The sequence below is a fragment of the Egretta garzetta genome, unplaced genomic scaffold (genome assembly GCF_000687185.1).
Source record: "Egretta garzetta isolate BGI_Z169 unplaced genomic scaffold, ASM68718v1 scaffold36, whole genome shotgun sequence".
Lineage (NCBI taxonomy): Eukaryota > Metazoa > Chordata > Aves > Pelecaniformes > Ardeidae > Egretta > Egretta garzetta.
The window spans coordinates 413,979-437,377 of record NW_009259975.1 but is presented as its reverse complement, the minus strand read 5'-3'; the positions used below and the strand labels follow the sequence as shown (position 1 = coordinate 437,377).

The 23,399-nt window shown below is 38.5% G+C and overlaps 1 protein-coding gene across 1 annotated transcript in view; it reads left to right on the top strand.

The window, feature by feature from the left end:
• RP1 (RP1 axonemal microtubule associated) overlaps window positions 1–23,399 on the top strand; it is a 180,939-nt gene that overhangs the window by 62,507 nt on the left and 95,033 nt on the right. The window contains 4 exon segments of the mRNA XM_035895877.1: window positions 355–413; window positions 740–784; window positions 5,063–5,226; window positions 19,327–19,552. Of these exon segments, the coding sequence (XP_035751770.1) occupies window positions 355–413; window positions 740–784; window positions 5,063–5,226; window positions 19,327–19,552 (494 nt within the window).

The window sequence follows — 23,399 nt, the reverse complement described above, 5'->3', positions numbered from 1 at the left end:
ACACAAATGATACTTAGCACTCAATCCATAGTATTGAAAAAAATGTTCTGTGCCATATTCTTCTGTTTAGCTATACAAATAAGTGCAGTGGCGCCGCATGGGTCTCTTAATCTGACACAGGTATATTTTACACTTACACATCTCTTACATTCGCACAAATAAAATTCTTTGCTGGGTCAAATAATTTCTACTTTAACATCTATTAAATCAAATACTAAAAGTTTAGAGGTAGAGACCCTTTGCTGTTATATGAAGTCAGTATGGAAATAAGATGTGGATCATTCAGTTATATGGTAAAATGGTGGAGAAAAAAATCATTCCTACCTGCTTTCTTATTTTCTTTCTTATTCTTAGGTGGCTTCCATTTATGTCCCAAGGTGTAACTCAGTCAGAAATTGAGTTGTACCCTCAAGGTAAGGTTTAACCTAACTTTATGGAAGTAAGATCCGTAATTTGTAATTTTTTCCTCTGAAGAAATCTTGGCTGAATTTACACTTTAAATATCAGAGTTAACCATTTTGCGTCTTCCTTTGTTATATTTCTGAGAGAACACACTTTGTGTTTGCATTGTGTAATGGATATAGATTATAGTGAGAAAGTAATGAGGGAATGAATGAGAAGGAAAGTTTTGTTGTATTGGCTAGCATCACAGAATGTATTTTTCGTCTCTTCTTTCAAACATTTCCTATAATGCTAAAGTATAGATCCTTTATTAACTGCTTTTTTTTTTTTTTGGCAGAATTTCAAATAAATCAACAGCTGAAAATGCGAGAAGCAGCAAATGGTAAATGCTGCTCTAGTCTTCTGTCTTTGATGAAGTCTGTTTCTGTTTCAGAACTAATTGCTTTACACATTTGTTGCCATTTGTATTTATTTTAAAACATTAATTACAGCACACTATTTGAGCATTTTAATAAACTCTGAACTTCACATTTTAATTTAAACAATCAATCACTTTGTTTATGCTTTCTTTTTACTGTCATTTTGCTTTCCATAATATTAATTTTCTCTGTTTGTTTGAAAATTCATATTTTTCTAGTACTTATGGGTGATCTGTCTTAATTTCGGTTTTTTATAGTTAACATTTTAAACCATGATTCTTTCTTCTGGGCTATGTGTAGTTTTGTTCTCACCATTAGTTTTTCATTTTCTGTTTTACCTGTGATTTCATATTTGCTCAGCTTGACTTTTCTGTCCTTGCAACCAGTGCAGATTAAATTACATTTCTTATTAACACAAAACATTTTCTCAGCTGTGAAAAGTGCTTCATGCTGTATGCTGAACAATAATTTAGAAGCTGTTGGGAGAAAATTTGAAAATGTTTATTAATAATTTATTATATCAATCAAGCTATCCACGAAGACCCAAATACCTTATCTTAAATAGTGTCCCTATGGCAAGTAGTTAATGATAAAATTTGTACCTAGTTATTTTACAAATTTTATCCAAATCCCACTCTTTTATAAACTTTTTTTTGAATCACAAGTGTCTTTGCCCTTCCTCCTTTCTATGGCTTTTTCAGAAGGCATTCATTTTCTATCTGTTCATCACTCTTTGTGCCTTAGTTGTTCTTCACGCCTCTCTTCCACAAGGCCTGCACCTGGAGAACCTCCTTTACATAGTTCAAATCAGCCTGCTGAGTCCTTTCTGAGCCTACAGCTGGATCTCTGTGCTGTGTCATTTAAGCTGTGCTTGCCTGGTTATACAGTTAAAGTTGCAGCAGATCAAAATTGCCCCAGAAGCCTAACAAAAGATGACAATGAACAGGCGTAAACTAAGCAGATATCCATCTATCTGGCTCATCTTCAGTGGTGATGGGCCTGATCTTGCAGTGAACATTTTGTTCACAGCACTCTCACCCTGACCTGACTCTTTGTGCTGTCCAGAGGAGCTGATCGGCTTTGTCATTGACAGGATTTACCCTCTGACAAAACAGATCTGTTTCACGGCAACACAAGGTGGATTTATTGCAAATGTCTCAATCAGAGTTAGGTAGCCAAAAGCATGAGCACCAAATAGCTTCTTGTCTGGGGCACTTGCCGAAACATGGTACAGTGGGAAAGAGACTTGAAGTTGTGTATCCCACACCTACAGGGACTGCTCCAATTCCTGGCTGAGTGGCTGATCTGAGACTCTCTTGACTTTTTTCCCCATGAGCTTTTTTAAATATCTAATTTTCACTATACATCACATTTTTTTTTTTTGTAAACCAAAATTCTTTTTCTGCTAAGTAGAACTTGCTAGTGTATTACATTTTGTCTACTATTCTAGAAAAAAAAAAAAAAAAAGAGAAAATTTCTAGAAAGTCATCTGTGGTAAGACACTACTTTCTGATGTCCCCAGGGACATAGTTGGTGTCAGTTTGTACCTTTCCTCCATGTATGATAAATGAAAGTCACCTCATTTACACATTTTTCTGTATTCTTTTCCCTCAATGTGTATTCCTCTTCAGTCATTAAGGAAACATTGGTATTCTACCTCAGCAGAACAAACACCAGCTTTTTATGCCAGAGAGAATGAGAATTATGTGTTTTTAAGACTTATTGTTTCCAGTTTCTATTTGGAAGCACACAGGAATGCAACAAGGATTTCTGGCATTAAAGAGATTAGAAATTTTAGGATTCATCTCCCATACCCACATTGTCCTTCAAACATGAAGTCCGGTTTGTTTTCAGAAAAAGAAAAACACCTGAAGTCAATATAGAGGAGTGCAAACTGAAACTCTTTTAATCAAGTTTTTGGGGAAGTTTGATTCCCTTTTTTACCTTGAGAGTTGTACCTCTGTGCAAAATAGTTTACAGATACTACACTTACCCTTTGGAGGCAGGAGTTGAGACAGCTAAAACATACAGTCTCGAGTATCAACTGCATTTTTTCAAAACTGCATTCTTTATCAACAGAGAGACTTGGAGAGGATAATAGAATAGAAAAGCCATCAAAAACACTTGAGGTACAATAAATCAGACAATGAACAAGTCCAAAAGAAAATACATTTTGCCTGCTTTAAAATGAAGATTTATTTCCAAATGACTTTTGAATTTTTAGGAGGAGTAGTGGGTCATATTTTACACTTTGCCTGCATCATTCTTCATAGCATTTGTAAATTGAATTGTCCTTATTTTCCAGCCAAATTGTCCAAAGGAACTTGTCTTTAAGGAATTAGTATTATACTGTTTGAAATCCAAAGAGGCTGACTTTTTTGGTAAATGAGTTCTTCTATGGGGCAGGGACAACCTGCCTTATGCTCTTTGTTTCCACCTTCAGTGTACAGAGGCTTTTTACCCTCTAATTGATGTTGATCCTTTTGTAGCCTGGTGCTATGGTTCTTTTGTCAAGGAAGTGGGTCTACAGAGAAAGCTGTGAGGATGCAAATTTTCAAAGGCACAAAAGGGTTTGTTACAAGCTGGAGTGGAAATTGAAGGGTTCACTTCCTTTGTAGAACCATAGAATGGTTTGGGTTGGAGGGGACATTTAAAGATCATTTAGTCCACTGTCCCTGCCATCTTTCACTAGATCAGGTTGCTCAAAGACCTGTCCAGTCTAACCTTGAACACTTCCAGTGATGGAGAATCCACAACTTCTCTGGGCAACCTGTTCCAGTGTCTTACCACCGTCAACATAAATAAATGTATTCCTTATGTCCTATCTAAATCTACCCTCTTTCAGTTTAAAACCATTCCCCCTTGTCTGTCACTACAGGCCATGGTAAAAAGTCTTTGCCTTTCTTATAAACCCACTTTATACATTGAGAAGCTGCAATAAGGTCTCCCTCTTCTCCAGGCTGAACAACCACCTTTCTTCACAGGAGAAGTGTTCCAGCCATCTGATCATTTTCATGGCCCTCCTCTGGACCCACTCTAACAGGTCCATGTCTCTCTTGTGCTGGGGTCCCTAGAGCTGGATGCAGAACTCCAGGTGGGGTCTCACCTGCATAGAGTAGAGCAGCACCTTGGTCTGATCAATCAAACCTTGACCTGCTGGCCAGGTTTGATTGATCAGACCAAATGAGCTGTTGCTGTTTTCTGAATTCCCAGCTGTGTATTTCTGTGTATTTAAAAATCTATCACCTTCCAAAACCAGGCGTCAACCAGACCTCAAAAATTTGGAAAACAGGAGATCGAAATTCCTGCTCTAGTTCAGCCTTTGTGAAGCAAATTACTGAGGGATAATGGGGCTGGCCGAAGATAAATACTTCTGTCAGACAACAGGTTTAATTCATGCAGATTAATAAAACTGCAGCATGCACTGTGGCATTTATTTGTAAAACGACTGTGGGCTGGTATTTCATTTGTTGTTTGCCTTGCACAGAATGAATTTAAGTCACTAAATGGAACTTGCTTCATACAGGCAAAAGCTGCAATAAAAAGAGGGGTGGAGAGCATGCGATCCAGGTTTTCAGATGTAGAAATGCATTTTCCAATTATGAACTGTTCTTTTTTAAAATAAGATTTATATTAAGCTGCTCTCAGATATTTAAATAACTTGTGTGCATAGTATGGGAGCAGAAATGACATTTAAGTATCAGGGAAGCTTTATATAAAATGATTTTCTAAAGAGTCCTTGTCTAGTGTCAGAATTTTCTCCAAAATTTTTTTTTACGTGCTAATCTCAATGTCATGCCTCTATCCAGGCAAACAGAGCTCTTGTTGATGTGTAACATCAACATGAAATGAGGGGAAATTGTACTTAATTGGGATGCTTCAGTACTTTTTCCTGTTGCATTTCTTTGTTGTACATGTTGTCATAATCCAAATTATGGAGCTTGAGCTTTTTCCGTGATGACCCACAGGGTTGTCACTAGAAATCTTGCTAGGCTCTGTGTTCACATTTCCAGCTTTAGTAGGCTGCAAACTTCCTAAATCTTTAGTTACACAACTTGCCTAAGATGAGTTTGAATGATGTAGTATTTAGCCAAACTTCTGCTGCCTCTCCCAGCATCATTACCTTTTAGGTGCATAGTGGTTATGGTCCCTGGGCTAAACTATGCTTTTATTTATATCTTTCAAATAACTTGCTACATATCAGTTATAAAAGCATTTTTATTTTGTTTTTTACTTTACAGAAGGAGACTGGAAGATTACTGTAGTCACTGGGGATTTTGAAACAGCTGGCACAACAGCAACAGTATCCCTTTACGCTTATGGAGAAAACAAAGCTTCTGGTCCTATTATTTTGGGATCTGGGAAACACCAGCTGTTTAATCGCAACAGTGAAGATACTTTTAAGGTATAGTATGGCTGTTATATAAACACTGGAGAATTCAAAACATATGCAAACTAGCTTTTCTCAAAACTGGATAATAGTGGTAATACAAAGGACTCAAAGCAATATGTAAGGATGGTTAAGTATTTCTGAGGGAGTGGCTGACTTTTATGATAGTGTGATTTGAATGGGCAAATGTACTCAAAACTGCATCAAGCAGACATGCCTCTAGCAGAATCTGCTTCCTACCTGCATCTGCTTGATGTGTGAGTTTTAACTAGATGTTGTTCATTTGCAGAGGTAGAAAAATCTTTCTTTCCCTGTTCTTTGTGTCGATGTAATAATTGTCCTGGCTATGGCTTGTGTTGCATATCCATCTTTGGAAGTATCCACTGTAATTTCTTCCATGGGCTTCCTCAGACTTCCACTGAAGTGCACTGTCACATGAACCTTTTCTTGGAGAAAGTAAGAAAGGGGGGATGGTTGGGGCTAGAGTCAAATCACACCAAGTAGGTTAACTCAGGTGATTTAGACTGGTGATGTCCTACTTCTCCAAGCAAACAGGGAGATTTCTCTCCAGAGAAACCTCTGAGAGATGCTTCAGAAGAATGACATTTCCCAGGGCTTCTCCAAGTTCCTACAATTCCTACAATTTTCTCCCGTTCCTATAGTTCCTCAGGACTGTACCTGTTGCAATCATCAAATCTGCGAGATGTCATTTAGATTGAAGTAATTTATGCATAATAAACAGATGATGGGGAATCGGTGACAGATAGGACAGGAAGTTTCTCTGATTTTTTAAATTTTTTTTTTCCAGTTTGAAGTATAAATAGGTAAGTTCTTGCAGAGGCAAATCAATGGTGGTCTTTCCCTTACATTTATGTAAGTTGAAAGTAACTTGGATAGAGTTTGCAGATAACATTGGTTTAAGATTATCTCATATCAAAACAGGAAGGTGAAATCAGTGTTTATCTGAAGACTAAATTTCAGTGTTCCTTTTCAAATCATTCTGGCTAGATGATCATCCTGGATATTTGCTGAGCTGCTTAATGCTGTCTGACAACAAGTTCTTACTCATTTATTCAGTTCATTGAGGAAAGTACCAAAAATATTTGTTTGTTTTCTTACTCTTTGGAAGGAACAGTAAGTTTCTCAAAGCATCATTTTCATCCTGTCAGCATCAAAGCAAGACCTGATACCTGGTCTGGGAGCTCTGATGATCTATTGCTATCCACACTAGCACCCAGGTTTAGGTCTTCTGTACTGTATCTAGGTCTTTGTGCCTTGTGTTTTTCTTTGATGATATACCCCTGAAAACCTGGAAGAGGCTTGGAGGCTAGGCACAGCACTTTGGTGCAGTTTGTGTGATGAATCTGGCCCGAGGAGTACAACTGAGACCTTTTACAAAATCTAATTCTGTAATCAAACTTTTAAATTCTTGTGTAATGAGACCTTTACACTTCAGAGGTTCTTGAGGAGGCTTCTCCCTGAATTCTAACCACACCATCAAAGCTTCAAAGTTGACCAGGTTACTGTCCATCCATTATTTCTCAAAACCTATTACTTAACTTTCAGTCAGTGCAGATCAATGGGGAGAGAAAGAAAAGAACAGATAAAGTAATTTTGCTCCTTTTCCCACATTTTTCCCTTAAGTGTCTCAATTTAATAAAGTAGTTGAGGGTTTTTTAAGAAAAGAAAGCTGAATTCTCCAAATATTTAAGGGCTTTGTAACCCTGCAAGTTTCCCACATTAAGACCACCATGTAATAACATCAGTATTGCTAAAAACTGTGGAGTTGCAGAAAAATTGGATAGCCCCTATTGCTTTCTATTACACCAGTTTAATCTGTTAAATACATTGGGAAAAATCTTGACTAAACGGTCCTTGATTTTCAGCCTTTGTGTAGAAATGTGCTGCATATCTGAAGGCTATTTAAACTCCAGGTAACCCCCTTTTTCTTTAAGAAAGTGTTAACTGGCGCAGGGAGCTGCAAGAGTTCAGCATAATATAATGGAAGAAATAAAGCACAATCATGTCCCACAAAAACAAAGTACCATCTCATTTTAAAATCCCTTTGGTCACAGATATAATCATAAGAAATAACAGAGAAATGGTCCACAAAAAGAGAATGAGACAAAACTGTACTGCATTATCTTAATAAAATTCAAAAATAGTAGCCTGATAGAAAGTATAGTTAGCTGCATAGTAACTTGGATACCTGAAAGTAAACAATGAATATTCAGTAATGTTAAAAATAATGAAAAAAGAAAGCTATTAAAACTTGAGTGAATCAAATGATGTTTCTCTATATACTCCTGAGATTTTGTTGGTCATCTAGAACAGCCAGTGTAACTTCATCAACTTCGGCTATCTCTGATTAAGGTTTGTGCAAATTAGATTAAGAACTGGTTGACCTCCAGTATAACCCAGGTAAAAAGGCTACTGCCCTTGGAGAATTCCATACGATGGTAGGACATGAAATTCACTGAAGGTAATTTACAGTTGTTGGGTGGTGGGGAGAGTTCTTGTTTCTGACTGGAGTCTTGGGTTCTAGGTTCTCACAAGATAGTTGTGTGTAAACTGCACTATATTTGCCCTTGTGGCTTAGCAGTTTTTCCTACCAGATGGGAAAGTCAGGGATGAACAATATGGGAATGGGAAAGAAAAGGAATTTAAATTTGATGGATTTCCCTTTCTGCTCTGTTATTATTCCTGTGTGTTTAAAGAAACTACTTCTAGGCTATGGTTCTCTGCTTCTGTTACTATTCAGGCACAGTTTTTAGGGCATAATTTTTCTGTTGAGAGTCATTCCTCCTCCAATAGAGGGATATCAATCTACCATAAGTTACAGCTTTCATCACAACTGTGATCTGTTTTCTGCATTTTCCTCTGGTGTCATCACAGTCCCTGAGTATTTCTCAGCATTTCAAAAATACTGCTTTTGGCAGTATGTTGAGTTGCTCAAGATAGTGAAGCTTTAATTATGTTGTAAATTATATTCTCCAGAGCCCTGTATTCTGCATCATCATTCTCTGAAACATGGAGAATTATCTCTTATGAGTGTACACATTTTTGATAAAGAAATTCTTTTTATGGGTATACGTTTAATGCTTGGTCATGCCAAATATTCCCTTCTGTGTCAAACAGAACTAAGCAGAAGACTCTAAGCCTATTATCTTCCGTAAGAGCCAGCTACAATCTCTCAATTTTTATTACTTTAATACAGAATAATTCCATACCTTCGGGTACAAGTTCTACTCTTCTAGTAATAATGAAGTCAGTAAAAGCACCAACTGGTTCAGTAGATCTGCTCTCAAAATATTGTACGCTAGCCTTAGTGAGAGTGGCAGGACCTGGCACCCCCTTAACAAGAATTCTTCTGTGCTTTGCTTTGTGAGTTTGCTTCATTATCAGCTCTGCAATCTCTTTACGGCAGCATTGGTCTTCCTGCTCTCAACACACTGTCAAGTTTATCTTAAATCACACTATATTAAGCTATTAAGAGTGCTGAGGTTTTTTTCTAACAAATCTTCAAAATCTTCACCTTAACCTTATGTCATATTTTGTAGTTGGTGGCTGTCTTTGTGAGGAAGATAGTTGTTCCATGTTTGCAAGCATGGGACATGGAACATGCATGATATTTTAGGAGAATTGGAGACTGGAATCCATACCTGGTGTGAATTTTGCTGCGTGAGCCCATTTCTCTAACTTGTAAAGCTGCTGCCATATCCAGTTACACTAATTAAAGTTTCTTCATCTGTATAAACAGTCCTTTAAACACTGACATACCCTATCAGGGCAAAGTGCCAGAAAGTAATATAATCAGATGAAAAGCAGGGCTCCTACTAATACTTGCAGAGATACTTGGTCATAAAACTTAATAAATATTGTTCCTGTGATGAGACTGTTGCAGCGTTAAAACCAGCCTTTTTATTTCCAGTTAGGCATACTCTGTTGGTAAAGAATTCTGTTCATCAGGTGTGCCTTGTGCTGTATTGCATCACATGGAGGCGTTATACTTAGAGTTTATCTGTTGTTTTTCATTTTGGTTTCCTCCTGTTAAAATAAAATTTTCAGTCATTTTAAATAATATATGCATTAATAATTGACAATCCTTCCTTTAGAATCAGCTTTATGGACTGTAAGAATCTGTCGTGTTTCACTGCACATCTTTCATTCCTGTACCCTGGATCCATGTTCATTCTTTCATCAGTCAAAACCGAGATCTCTGAAGTAAAATGGGAAGCAGTGGGGAGAAAACCAAATGTTATAAAAATAGGTTGAAACAAATCCATTTTCATGCTTTTCCTCCCATTGTTAAAATAAAAGACCAGTAATGAGCTCAGTGAGAATTTTTCCCAAGTGGGAAGATTGCAAAAGTGACCACAAGCGCTAATGTAGCTATCCGCTCTCTTAACCATGGGACTGCCAATGCCTAAAAGCTGGACATAGCTTGTGTCCTGCTATTTTCCAGCTCTCCCCCCATTTGCCATAGTGGCCATTTAGGTCCAGAAACAGTTGGATAAAACTTAGAGAAACCCAGGCATTAGTCAGATATGCTTAAGGCAGTATTAAACATTCATACTGCTAGCTTTAACTCCACTTGAAACTGTCCATCTCTCTGTGAAATGTATATGATAACAACGTGAACCTCATTCCTGACTGAGATAAAAGGGAGAAGTATGTGAAAAGATCTCCATCAGCTACAGACAGAGCATGAAGAGAAGCAAAATTTAGCTTGTTCCAAGAAAACAACATAGAAGGATTATAAAGAGCTCAAAAACAATCTTGGAGAAAAACAAAATTAATCTCATCTTCAGGCAATGAGAGTGAGTGAATATGATGTTACTTGTTCAGTAATTCTGCAGTATGGAGTACTGCACTATGGAGTCTATATATATATACATATCTTCTTCCCTTTTAAGGTAGTTTCTTGAGAGAACTTTATGCACTCAATTCCAGGTTTAATCTCTCAGCCATATATCTATAAAACTTTTTTTTTACCTGATGGCAACACAAGTCCAAAATTAATACATATTAAAACCCCCATCTGTCTGTCTTTAGTTACTTTTCTCTCCTGGGTTATGCTGTCCGTTTAACCCCCCAGCAGGCTTCAGGTGGTTGTCTGAAATTTTGTGACACTAGTTTCCTTAGTTAAAGGTGTTCTTGTTATGAGCTCCCCCACCTTCCCATGTCAAGTGCCCGAATCCATTTTCTGCCTTTGCTAATCCATGCTCTTGCCTTGCCTTCCTCTAAGTATTTTTCTAGTCTATTCACACTCATATGCCTCCCATCATCTCGATATCTGGGCACTTTTTGGAAATGCGCGATATGACTAATGTGAGGCTTATTCTCTCACTCTTGCTATTAAAAGTAATTTTTTTTGTTTGGGCTTGGTACAACTCTCTAAAAAGAATAGACATTTGATACAGTACAGGCTATATGCTAAACAAGAAGAGATCAATTTATCTTGCATTGAAACAGAAGATGATAGAGTGATAAAGTTTTTGATGGCCCTTACTTTATATGGCCAGCTCTTTGGCAGCCCTTTAACAGTGCTAACTCCTGCAAAAAAATATTTTCACTGTGCATTAGAGGGATTTCTTAGTACTAGCGATGCTGAATCTGGTTCTCACCCTAGAGATAATTATGTCAATAATTATGTCATTGCACTGAGTGCTACAGAATTATAGGATAGTTGAGGTTAGAAGGGATCACTGAAGATTTCTTAGTCCAGCCCCTTGCTCAAAGCGGGGCATGCTAAAGTATGTTGCTTAGGACACTGCCCAGTCAGGTTTTGAATATCTCCCACTCTACAACCTCTCTTGGTAATCTGTTCCAACATTTGAACACTCTCACCCATTTTTTTCCTCATATATTTAAATGGAATTTATAGTATTTCAATTTGTGCCCATTGCCTTTTGACTGTTCATTGGATACCGCTGAGATGAGTCTGGCTCCATCTTCTTTAGCGCCTCCCATCAGGTATTTATACACATTGATAAGATCTTCCCCTGAGCTTTCTCCTCTCCAGGCTGAGGAGACCCATCCCTCTCATGTGAGTGACGGTCCAGTCCCTTAATCATGTTCATGGCTTTTCACTGGATTCTTTCCAGTATGTCCATGTCTCTTGTACTGGGCACCCCAGAATTGGACACAGCACTCTTGATGTGTCCTATCAGGGCCGAGTAGAAGGAAATAACCACCTCCCTTGATCTACTGGCAACACTCTTCCTACTGCAGACCAGAAGGCTGTTGACCTTTTTTATGTCAGGATGATATAAAAAAAATCCTTTAATCCCTAGGAAGGCAATGTGGAAAGTCAAGGTCTGATGTGCTCACAGTAACCTACATTGTTGAGAGAAGACGCTGTTAGATGTAATTTTTTTTTCAGAGCTGATGCTTTCATGTCTGAGTGATAAATATTTCTGTAAATCCACCAGGAGATGACAGGCATATATTGCAGAGTCTGGTTCATAGTCTGTCAAGGTATTATAGAATCAACAGTCAAAAGGAGACTAAATCAGAGATCTAGTCCTACTCCTAGTCTGTGGACTGAGGTGACTACCCTGTACTTTTTTTAAATGAATCTTCATGTGTCTTCAGATTCTTTGAAGCACTGTTATGTGCCCACCAGCATAATCTTTCTTATCTTGCACCACTTCTTCATGCATAGCTTGCACTTGTCCAACTACATCATCATTCTGTTAGCATGATTTGCATGCGTGTGTTGAAGGCTAAGCAAAGCTTAAGTTTTCTTGCATGGCCTGACTTTCTTGAGCTTTCGTAAGCCAATGCTAGGCTGTATTCCAGTTAACATCTTCTGGTCGGCAGTGTCTTAACTCCCCACCTAAGCACTGTGGGAAGTTTCAAATCCAGTAAAACACTCCTGATCTGACTTGGAAAAGCACAGATCACTCAGAAAAACCTCAGATATATAAGTGGCTACATTATCCTAACATGGGAGTTTTGTGCTTACTTTCAAGAACTGGCACCCTGATACCGTAAATACTCGGTGTTGGCATAATTTAATTAACCACACAGTAAAAGAAAAGTTCTTCCAGAGCTTTAATGTTATTCTTAAAACCTTTTCCCATTTCTTGTACTTGAAGGTGGAAAAAACAACCTGCCTGTTGGCACCATTAATTTAGCAGGTAACAACAATGTGACATTTCCTTTCTCTAATAAACCTGGTAAGATAATTGGCATCCATTTTAGTGAATAGTAGCACATTGTTAGCCTGTATAGGAAGGTCAAGTGAGTGAGTATTGATATTGGACTAGCTATGGGACTGAAAGAGCTTGAGTGGACTGGAAAAGAAAGTGCTTAACTGTTACTGTGCAACAAGCAGTACTTCTTTACCCAGCTTATTTTTGTGACCAAAGCAAGTATGAAGTGGGGAAAAATAATGCTGATTTTTGTGTGGCCTTTAATCCTACTCCTTACATGTCTGTATCCACCTTTTTCACAAGACTGTTAAGTTTCTGTGTGAGCACCTGTGATTTATTCTAATTCTTGAATTAGTGTGTAACTGTGCCAAGTTTTCTGGCCACAATTAACAAACTGGCTGAATTCAGACATCTGGAAAATGCAAGCACCATGGGTGTACCCTGGGTACTTTACTGATACATTAGTTATGATATTTTTGGCAACATTTACCAGGTGCATGGTCATAATTTAAAAATATCTTCTACTTCCAAAGATTTCTCCATTATATGCAGATGCCGTAGAAGTTAAACTAATGCAGTCAATGATTTCTTTCTTTTGGGAATCCAGCTGCTGCACGTGGTATCTCTGAAATTCTGTTAATGAGGTGGCCTTACAGGAAATTAATAACTGTCTGTCAAGCATAGCCTCTGGTGGTTGTGTTAGACGTTGGGATTTTGGTGTAGCTGCTTCTGAAGTGTTGACTTATCCAAATGATTTTCATGCTAACCTGAGTATATTTCAAAGAGATTGCAGGATACTTTCTATATAACAGGAATACAGTGACATTATTTTTCTTATTCCAGTACATAAAAGAGAAATGGAGTCATTATATATATTCTTTCTATCCTTTTACTGAATATCTTTCCACGGAACTGTCTCTTGTTAAACCAAGGAACTCTTACTTCACTTTTCACTTAGTTAAACATCTTAAGTACATGAAAATAGGTCACACTGACTCCACTCAAATATCATAGGTATGCTAGGGACTGAAGAGAGTATTTACATAGCTCATTTAGAAAAGGAATTAAAATTTAGTCCTTGCATCCTCTTTAGGAAGAACTTCTTGGAACCTGGATTTCAATTTATGCTCAGAGACAAACTGTAAAATATGAGCTTTGTTAGGCTTCAATTTAAAAAAGTAAGGCCAAGTTTTCTAATGCGTGGTTTAATGAAAATGTTCCCTTTGACTTTGGTAGGAAGACAATTTAGTTCTAGGCTGGCAAAAAAAATAAACAGCATCAAAGAGCAAAGCATATAGTTTTATTGATTAGCAGGCTAATCTTCTTTAACTGCTTGCAAACATTTAGAATTTGGGTGTGGCTGAGGCAAAGCTACCTCTGTTTGAAAACGTGACCCTTTTGAAAGTGGTGGACAGTTTTTTCAATAATCTGTATTGGTACTGACACCATAAAATATAATGAGTGTTGATATTGCCTGTAACAGTGAAGAAAAATACTACAAAGAGAATAGAATTACTACTATAACTGTATTCACAATTATATTATTAAGGTTAATAAGTGTTGATAATCTCTCGCATAAGTGCGGTCTGTATGAGGTCCATCCCTTTTAGAGCTTATCACAGAATTTGGTGGGAATTTGTTGATGGGTCAGAAGGAGTTTCACAGTCAACCAACAGGTGAACTGTAAATGGTGATTCAAGTGTTTTGTAAAACTTTTTGCTGGGTAGAGCGTGAGGTTGGCGTTTGTCAGAAGACCTCTCTCATAGGCAGTCCCTAACAAGATCAGTATATCTGATGTTTGTAATACCTAGATTCCTTTAGCTCAATGAGATATCTGTGTTTCCGTGCCCTTGCTTGTTACCTCTGCAGGAGTTTAGGTCTTATGTTCTATACATGGCTGATGTAAGCCACATCAGAATGGAAGCTTCATACCCCCAAACTGTTAAATTTTATGACTTTGAATTTCCATTCATGTCCAAACTCTACCATATCAAGCTGAAGAATTTACAAGGAGAAAAAAACTTTGCAAACCAGTTTTCAAGATTTTTAATACAGTCATCTGAACCTCCGCAATGTTTTGACCATGTGCTTCAGCTGAGCATTAGACGTCTGATGATTTTGTCAATGCTCTGTTGCAGGGGCCAGCAAAGATTAGCCTCAAGCTGCTACTTTTGCTGGTGCACTGCTGTTCGCTGCTCACCAGAAACAGTGTGCCTTGAGAAGCAGGACTGGCCAGTCTGAGGGAGTATTGGGCTAACTCAGGTGTATGGTTGTTAAGACTAGCAAGTTTGTTCAGGACAGTGTAGACCTAGCCCCAAACACATCAGTCCTCTCTCTCTCTGTGTCCTTGTCGTTTAGGAAGTTTGAGTACCTGCAACATCCAATTACAGTGTAGTGGAGGAATGTCTTTATTATATTGGCCATGTTCTTCAGTAGATTTACAACATACTTGCTGAGCAGTTTATTGCTATTCCTCCCTTATTCTGTCCGCACATCTTCCACTAGTGGCAACAGAAATTGCATGACTATGTGAGAGACTAGGTAATTGTAAGTGAGATCACATTATCCTTGAGCAAAACCACCAGCTTTACAAAGTTAGCTCGGAGAATTACAATTAATAATTTTTGATCTGCCAAGTGAGTTATGGGAAAATAGAAACTAACCAAAAATGAACAGAAAATTTTGGAAAAAATACAGAATTTTGGATTTTTACCATCTTCTGAGGATCTCAAAATTTATGAAGAGAGCTTTGCAGTGTCCCTGTGAGAGACATGTAAGTGTTGTTGTTGTATAGTTGAGAAAATGAAGCAAAGAGGGCTTGTGAATTATGTGATGTTTCTCAGAAAGCCTAAAGCAGGTCCAGGAATAGAATCTAGTTGTCTGGTTTCCAGAGTGATGCTTTAGTCCTGGGACCCATCCTTTCTTCTTCCCATGGCCATTTATTGCAGTTCTGTCAGAAAGGCTGTTTCCATGTAAAATGGAATGTTACTTTTGTAGCCATGGTTCCAGAATGCAGAACAGCTAGGCTAAGTTTTTTGTAAGCATGTTGTTTATGAGGGCAACGAAGGCAACTTTGCTCTACAACTTTTTACAGAATGTTCTGGCTGTGAAAGTAGATTTATAAATGCCAGGCTGCATTCAAGTCATGCAGAAGTTGAAGGCAATTTAGTCAATACTGGAAATGAATGAGCAAACTCGAGATACAATGTTTACATCGGTAGAAGAATATCCTTAGTTCTACTGTGTTGTGAGAGTACTTTAATCTGCATTTCACTGCAAGAGCAAAATTTGACATACATTTGACAGGATTCTGATTGGCAAAAAGTAACATGTTAGCAAGTCAATACCATTGAGAGACCAATGTGATATCTGATCTGACAGCAGGACGAATTGTTCCACCCCCCAAAACTACAAAAGGAGCTGAAACTAAATTTGTAATTGTATTATATGTCTTCCAGAACATCATATGCAGTTGATTTTCTCTCTGCCATTGACGTTCTTGCCTTAATCTCCACCCAATAATAAATATGATTTTTTTTCCCCAAGAACACACTTAAATAATTAGTCAGAAACAGAAGTATTATTAAGCACGTTATTTGGCAGTGTTCTGTGTTTTTAATTATTTTTCAGACCTTTCAGGCTCAGAAATATGCCATTACCTATATGTCCTACATAGCTTACCATTCCAAAAACCTCATAATTTGTGAGTCTAGTAGACAGGGATGTTTTATACTCTTCCTCCCTGTAGTCGAAAGCAAACAAATACATTTTACTTGACACTTTGGACAAACTCCCACCTAGGACATAGGCATAAGTTCCTTAATTTTGTTATATTGTGTCCTCTTTTAGAGTGTGAATATTAGGGAGAAATAGGAAAGTATAGAAAGACACAAATGCAGGAATGTTTAGAGATGGTAAACAGGACTTTAGTGAATCAAATTGAACTGCTTGCAACTAGGAGCATCTCCTGGAGAAACCTAATGGTCTGGACAGAGCTTTCTGTTCTGTACTGATTTTTCTTGAAAGTCCATTTGATTAGGTTTGATGGATTGCTGTGTTGCTTACCCAGTAACAGGAAGTCCCTGCATGGTGATATGGTGATGAATGGGTTTCATCATTTCCCTCTCCTTCTTTTTCAAATTGCTGGGGTTTTTGGGGGGTTTTTTTTGGTTTGGTTTTTTTTTTTTTTTTTTTTTTTCTTCCCCTTTCTTGGTCAGCTATCCTACCTCCACTTATTTTTGTGAGCTCTTCTCTCCAGTTATACCAGTGGTCTGCCAAACATCAGATACAATGGCCAGCAGGTCAAGGGAGGTGATTCTGCCCCTCTACTCTGTTCTGGTGAGACTCCACCTGGAGCACTGTGTCCAGCTCTGGAGCCCTCAGCACAGGAAAGAAGTGGACCTGTTGGAGCGGGTCCAGAGGAGGGCCACAAAAATTATCAGAGGGATGGAGCACCTCTCCTATGGAGAAAGACTGGAAGAGTTGGGGTTGTTCAGCCTAGAGAGGAGAAGGCTCCAGGGAGAGCTTGTTGCAGTCTTTCAGTACTTAAAGGGGACTTATAAGGAAGATGGGGAGAAACTTTAGCAGGGCCTGTTGTGATCAGACAAGGGATAATGGTTTTAAACTAATAGAGGGTGGATTTAGAATAGTAAGAAATTTTTTGTGGTGAAGGGTGGTGAAACACTGGAATGGGTTGCCCAGAGGGGTGGTAGATGCTCCATCCCTGGAAACATTCAAGGCCAAGTTGGACAGGGCTCTGAGCAACCTGATCGAGTTGAAGATGTCCCTGCTCGTTGCGGGGGGAGGGCAGGTGTTGGACTAGGTGACCTTTAAAGGTCCCTTCCAACCCAAACCATTCTATGATTCTATGATACAATGTTGAAACCCTTTGCTGATTCACCTGGAAATGTATCTCCCATCTTAGACTGCCTTCTGAAAAAAAATGCACTTTAGCATAATATGATAAATAAAATTAATATAATTAAGAAAGTTACAGCGTCACTTTTCAGCCAACACATATGATACATACTATAGATATGCAGGACTTTTTTTATCAATGTTTCAGTTTGCTTCACAACCAAATGACTGATTAGGTGCTTCAGAAGACAAAAGAGGCTCTTTCACAGAGTTTCCTGGTCCTGACTGAGAGTCATGGTAATGAACACTGCATGCAAAGATGGCTGTGATGCTCCTCTTTCAACAGTGGTTATGCCAGAATTTAATCAATGGCATGAGGTCACAAGGTTTCAATGTTTTATTTACTAAATTGCCCTTTAACACTTCTGCATCATGAATAGCAGCCAGTGTCTAGCTCTCAGGAGAGCACCACCTTTGTTGTTCACCAGTACTCTACTTTATTCGTTTTGCAATAAAGGCTGGGAGTTCTAATGTATTGTTATATTTATTTGCAAGGCAACCTTAGCAGTCACTTGCCCACTGCAAAGGTCTCTGCTTTGTAGCTGGGTGACAGGGTTATTATGGCAACTTAGCCTATATCCTGACTATATTTGTGGTTGCTTTCAGAGAGTTTTTTATCTGTTGCTGTAATTCTGTTGTGAGTATTAACAGCATATTTTTGATGTACATGGTTTTATGGCATTAGTGTTATAACTGTACCTTCAGTTAGCCCCTCTTACTTTAATGTACTGTTTTAATATAGGAAAACCTACTACTTTGGCCGTAAGTGTGGCTCTATTCAGACTTTATACCACTAGCATATGTGTCATGATATCATCCTATGAGACTGAGTTGTGCCAGGCTTGCCTCAGGGATGCAAGGAAATGGCGATCAGTTAGGGCTACAAGACTCTCTTCTGTGATGGTCCTCATGACCAAGAAATGTCAGTGTTACACTAGCTTGTGTCACTGCCTCGAAAAACGTTTCAACAGAAGAGTGAAAGGGATATGTCCCTAGTGTCTCTGACCTTTCCCAGCTCCACAGAGAAAAGGAACATTATCTTGTAGTCTTCCTTAACAAAAAATATTGAAGGGGAAACTCTCACTCTGGGGTAGACTTATTAATATTACCTTCAAGAATGGATGGAATGGCCCTTCAAACACAAATCTTAGTTCATCCTTTTCGGTGATTCAGACTCCTGGGGCAATGTTGGTGTTAATTGTTTGTCAATCTGTTCTTTGTTTGCTTTTTGTTTTGATACTAGACAGTAGAAAATTGGTATAATGGTAAAAGAAACAACTATTTTTTGTTCTTCTTTTCTCTGTGATTTTTTTTCCCAATACCATGAGCTTTCAAACACATCACTGAAAATGAAAGTGGTTAACCCTGCTTTTGTGCTTCAGTTCCTGCCATCAGCATTGGTCAAAAAACTTCTGCAGCCCAAACCAAAGTGGCTCTTATTTCAGGGTTGCAGTATTCAATGTGACATAGTCATGTTTTATTGTTTAAATTTGCTGCAGTGTGGCGTCAGCACTTACAGAAACAGTTAACCCTGACACCAATGCACATAAAAATAGAAGACAAAGAGGAAAGTGGGCCATAGAAGACTGATAAGTGGTAGGAATAGTTAATAGGGCTCTGCTGATGGTAACTGTATGGACTGCAAAGTATATTATTTCATGCAGCAATGACTGAAGGTACTTCTGCTTGTTCAAGTATTTGTCTAGAAATAAAGATTTACATTATAACACTACAAACTGGATTCTGTCAAGAGATCTAAAATGAGACTGAATTGTTTGAGCCCGTTAGTCACTTTAAATGACACAGTACTGAAGTCAATAAAATTACGCTTGCAGACTACTCCATATGCTTTTGCTCGATTGCTCTGGGATTCATTGTGTATTAAGGCTTCATTCTCTAAAAAAACCCCATTACTCTAGGTTACGTTAGCTGTACATTTAACTTGCATGCCCAGTATAAGGAAGATTGCTAAAAGACAACATTATAATTTGTTATTAAAATGTGTTTTGGTTTTGTTTTTTGTTTTTTTGTTTTACAGGTTAATCTCAGAGATCTTGGGCAGCTATATAAAATTCGCATTGGCCACGACAACACTGGAAATGATCCCAGTTGGTACCTGGAGGAAGTCAGACTTGAAAGAGTAGTCCCTCTTTCTGATGAAGGCATTCGTCTCCCCATAGAGTGCTGGCTTTCAGAAGACAAGGGTGAAGGTGATACGTGGAGAGAAGTGGCAATAAGAAACCCTGTGAAGGAGCTTTTGCCATGTACGTGCTCAGTATTTTAGATCATGTGTTCACTAGCCATATCCTGTGAGTATATGACAGCTTTTCATGTTTCTTCCAGGGCAGACTGCCCAAAAGCCAGCATAGCTATGAAGCAATTGCTTTCAGGTACTTTCTATTTCCACAGAAGCGGGAAGTGATCACTTTACCCTCTCCTTTCCTCCCCAAAATCGGAATAATAGCTGTTGCCAGGGCTTCTTATCCCTATAAAACTCTTGGTCTGTCAGAGTGCCCCTAAATCACTGGCAAATACTTCTCTTTAGAGCAAGACAACAGGCAGGAAATCAAGGCATATCAAGGTAGGTAATGTCATGTGACATCCAGTTCTTTCTAGCAAGTTTGATGTCATCCTTTCTTGTGCTGCATAAAATATTCTTTACCAGAAATCCATGGTCTGAATCATCATGTACCTCTTTTCCAAATCAGACTCAAGTCACAGCCATTCACACAGAAATTGTTAGCTGCAGTGTGGCACTTCGGTACTTCAAAGTTTACCACAGCTTCAATGCACTTTGTTCTCTTCAAACGAAGCAAGAAATAGCCCATCACATAAAGTTATTATTTACAAAGTCCTGGGCTCTATGACGGAATAGAGAGCCAGTATAATCACTTAGCATGATGGGGTTTTTTTTATAGAATTCTCTTTACATTAGTAGAATGACGATGATGCAGCTGATAGACAATACTGGCTGACAGTGGTAAGTCTTATATAGATAGGTGTTATCATTCAGGCAAATTGTATGCAAAATGAAGCAGTGAATATTGCAAAGAATCAGAGATTCAACATAAAAAAGGGTCATCATGCACTTAGTGACAATCAAATCATTTCAGAAGAAAATATCAAACAAGTGAAAAACCTCAACTCAAAAGAGTATAATTCTCTGAAAAAAAATCAAGACTGGTGATGTGTGAATGTTTTTGATGGGTTTTAAGGCCAACAGGATCTGTATTAGAGAGGCCAGAAGATGCTGAGAAACACGTATGTGCCAGCTCACATTTCCCTTCTGCTCTTTTTTTTTTTTTTTTAATTATTCTGCAGAATATTTAGTGACTTCAATAAGAGATTTCAAAAACTGGGACCGATCAGGATGAACCAGGCTCTATGATCATTAACATACACCACAGTACCGTATGCCACTTCTTACAGTGACACAAATATCATATACTGATGCAATAGAAAACAGTGTGGAAGCCAATTAAGTTGTATGAACAATTAATTCAATGTCAATAAATCAAATCTGCATTATGCAGTCTGAAATACCCATTTATAGAAAAGTACTAGGATTCTGGTAGGTGCACTCTATTTATGTATTTGTATGTGAAAAATCAAGTAATTTCTACCAAAGGCTGAGAATATATTTAAAACAGCACACTTATTTACTTTCTAATCAATCATTATATTACTGTATTTTCCCTTGTTTTTACAGGAGCATTATTTTTATTAAAATATGTTTCAAGTTTGTAAGAAAAGACACATTAGAAAGGATTTTGAAATTTCCTGAAATTGTAAGTTTTACAAATTAATTATTGATTTTAGGCACATTTAAATTGAACATCAATATAAACTTAGCAAGGCCTCCCAAAGATTTCCTATTTAGTTTCTCAAGAACAAGCAAATGAAACACTATCCATTTGCATTGCCCATTTAAAAGTTAATTGCTTACAAGCAGTGGACAAACCACATCAAGTCACTCTCTCCAGCAGAACAAACGATGTACTACTTATTACTTAATGATAATCTGATATGATTTAGTAATTTGTATCCTGTACTTTCAATTCAATCTGGTATCTTCTTGTGGTATTAAATTTGCTTAACTATAAAATTTATGTGCTGGGGACTTTAAACAGAATGAACAAATATAAACTAAACTCAGAAGGCACCGTTTTTTTAATTGCTGTTCTTTAACACTTTATTGCTTGACTTCTCTCCTAGATGAAAGGGTAATGAATTTTCTTATCGTTTTTCTCCCTTTCTCCAGCAAAACTCTTCTATGTAGCCAATAGGGACCCAAACCTTGGAGCTGTTTTTTGATTCCTTGTCTTTCTTTTTTCTAGCTTCTCTTCTTCAAATCCTAAATTCCCTGATTCTGTCAGCTTTTCTTTACCTTCCTCTCTGAAATCCCTTCTTTTCCATCTGAATTTCTCACCCCCTTAGTTTTTCCAGCTGTCCCTCAGCCACTTCAGAAAGTTGACACTAATCTGGTTTCCTACTCCAAGTTTTGCTTTGAGTTCTTTCTCAATCTCTCCATCGCACCAGTCTCAATTTACATACATAATTCAGGTTTCTTATGCCTCTAATGTATGTTTATCTTTGTCTTTCCTTCTTTTCTTATTTTTCCCCCATTGCTAAGGCTTCTAGGTCTGAGGCTCCTTTCTCTCTTCCTATTCCATCTTCTCTTTTGCATCTCCAGTCCTGGATATTTAAAAAACTTCACCTCATCTGGCTTTGAAGTTGTCCCTGAATTGAGCATGTTGTTGAACTGGGTGACCCCTGGAGGTCTGCTCCAACCTGTTTTTTCTGTGATTCTTCTACCCAATGTCACTTTTTTTTTCTGGCAGTTGTAGATATTTTTAGTTTACCAAACTTTATAATTATTGGATTGTTTATTTGTTGCTGTTTTGATTTGGTTTCATCCTCTAGTTACATTGTGATACACAAAATCAAGGACAAATTTTTCCATTCTTTTCTAAGTAATAGGTATTGGAAATTAGTGATCATGTCCTGAACTGGATAAATCTGAAGTGTCACTCAATGAAAATAAGATAGAAGCTTCATCCTGAATGCTTTTGCCTTAGCTTTATAACATCATGGCAACACAGGAGTGTTACGGGAATCAGAGCAGATCTGGTAGCTCAGTGTAGGTGAGGCTGCTGCAGCTGCATGGTCCCAGGTCCAACCAGCGGTGAGGCTGAGCATGTGTTCCCAGTCAGCACACACAGTATATACCACATACCTATACATGTATACATGGCCAGCTGCACAGATAACCCAGGCACACAGAGCAGTCGCACAAACACAGACAGCACCAGCAGCCTCATCCCGTTCCCTTCGCTGGCTGAGCAGGATGGAGGTCCACCAGTGGGAATATAGATGTGTATGCCTATGTACAAGGTGGATCCTTCCAGCAGCTGGGCTCACACACTGTCTGCTCAGCAGCTGCCCCTGGATCCCAGTGTCCCCAGTTGCTGGCATCTGGGCATATGAGCCCCTGAAGCTGCAGCCCGGCTCCAGCTTCTGGTGCAGACCATCTCACACACACAGGCGCGCACACACAGGCCTGTCTTGCCCTTAGAGGCATGTGTAGACCTCAGCAGGTCTCACCCCTAGAGACAGCCATACCCCATGGTGTCTCTAGCAGCTGGCCGGGTCCCTCCAACAGGCAGCTGCTCATGTGGTCTTGCCCTTGGAGACATGCGCCTCTGACCCCTGGTCCCACTCCAGTCACTGCAGTTTCAGTCCCGTCAGTCTGTCCAGTTGCTGTCATGCAGGATCCCAACTGGGTCCCAGTCCACTTGCTGGCACTTAGACCCCATACCAATGCATGCATATACATGGGAACATACACACAGAGAACAGAGAGTCCTTCACCCAGGAAAAGAGTTAGAAAGAAAATTAATAAGAAGGTGGGACAGACTGCACTGATCAGGTGCAGGACACAGCCAGACAACCAGCAAACTGTTAACTGTGTCCAGCCCTTTTGATCCCCTTATCCCTCTATTTTCCCACACTTGTTCCTCTGCAAATCACCTAGATCCATCCCTTTCCCTGTTTTTGGTTCCTCCCCTAAACATCCCATAATAAATCCTGTGCGATCCTGACACGCTCTTC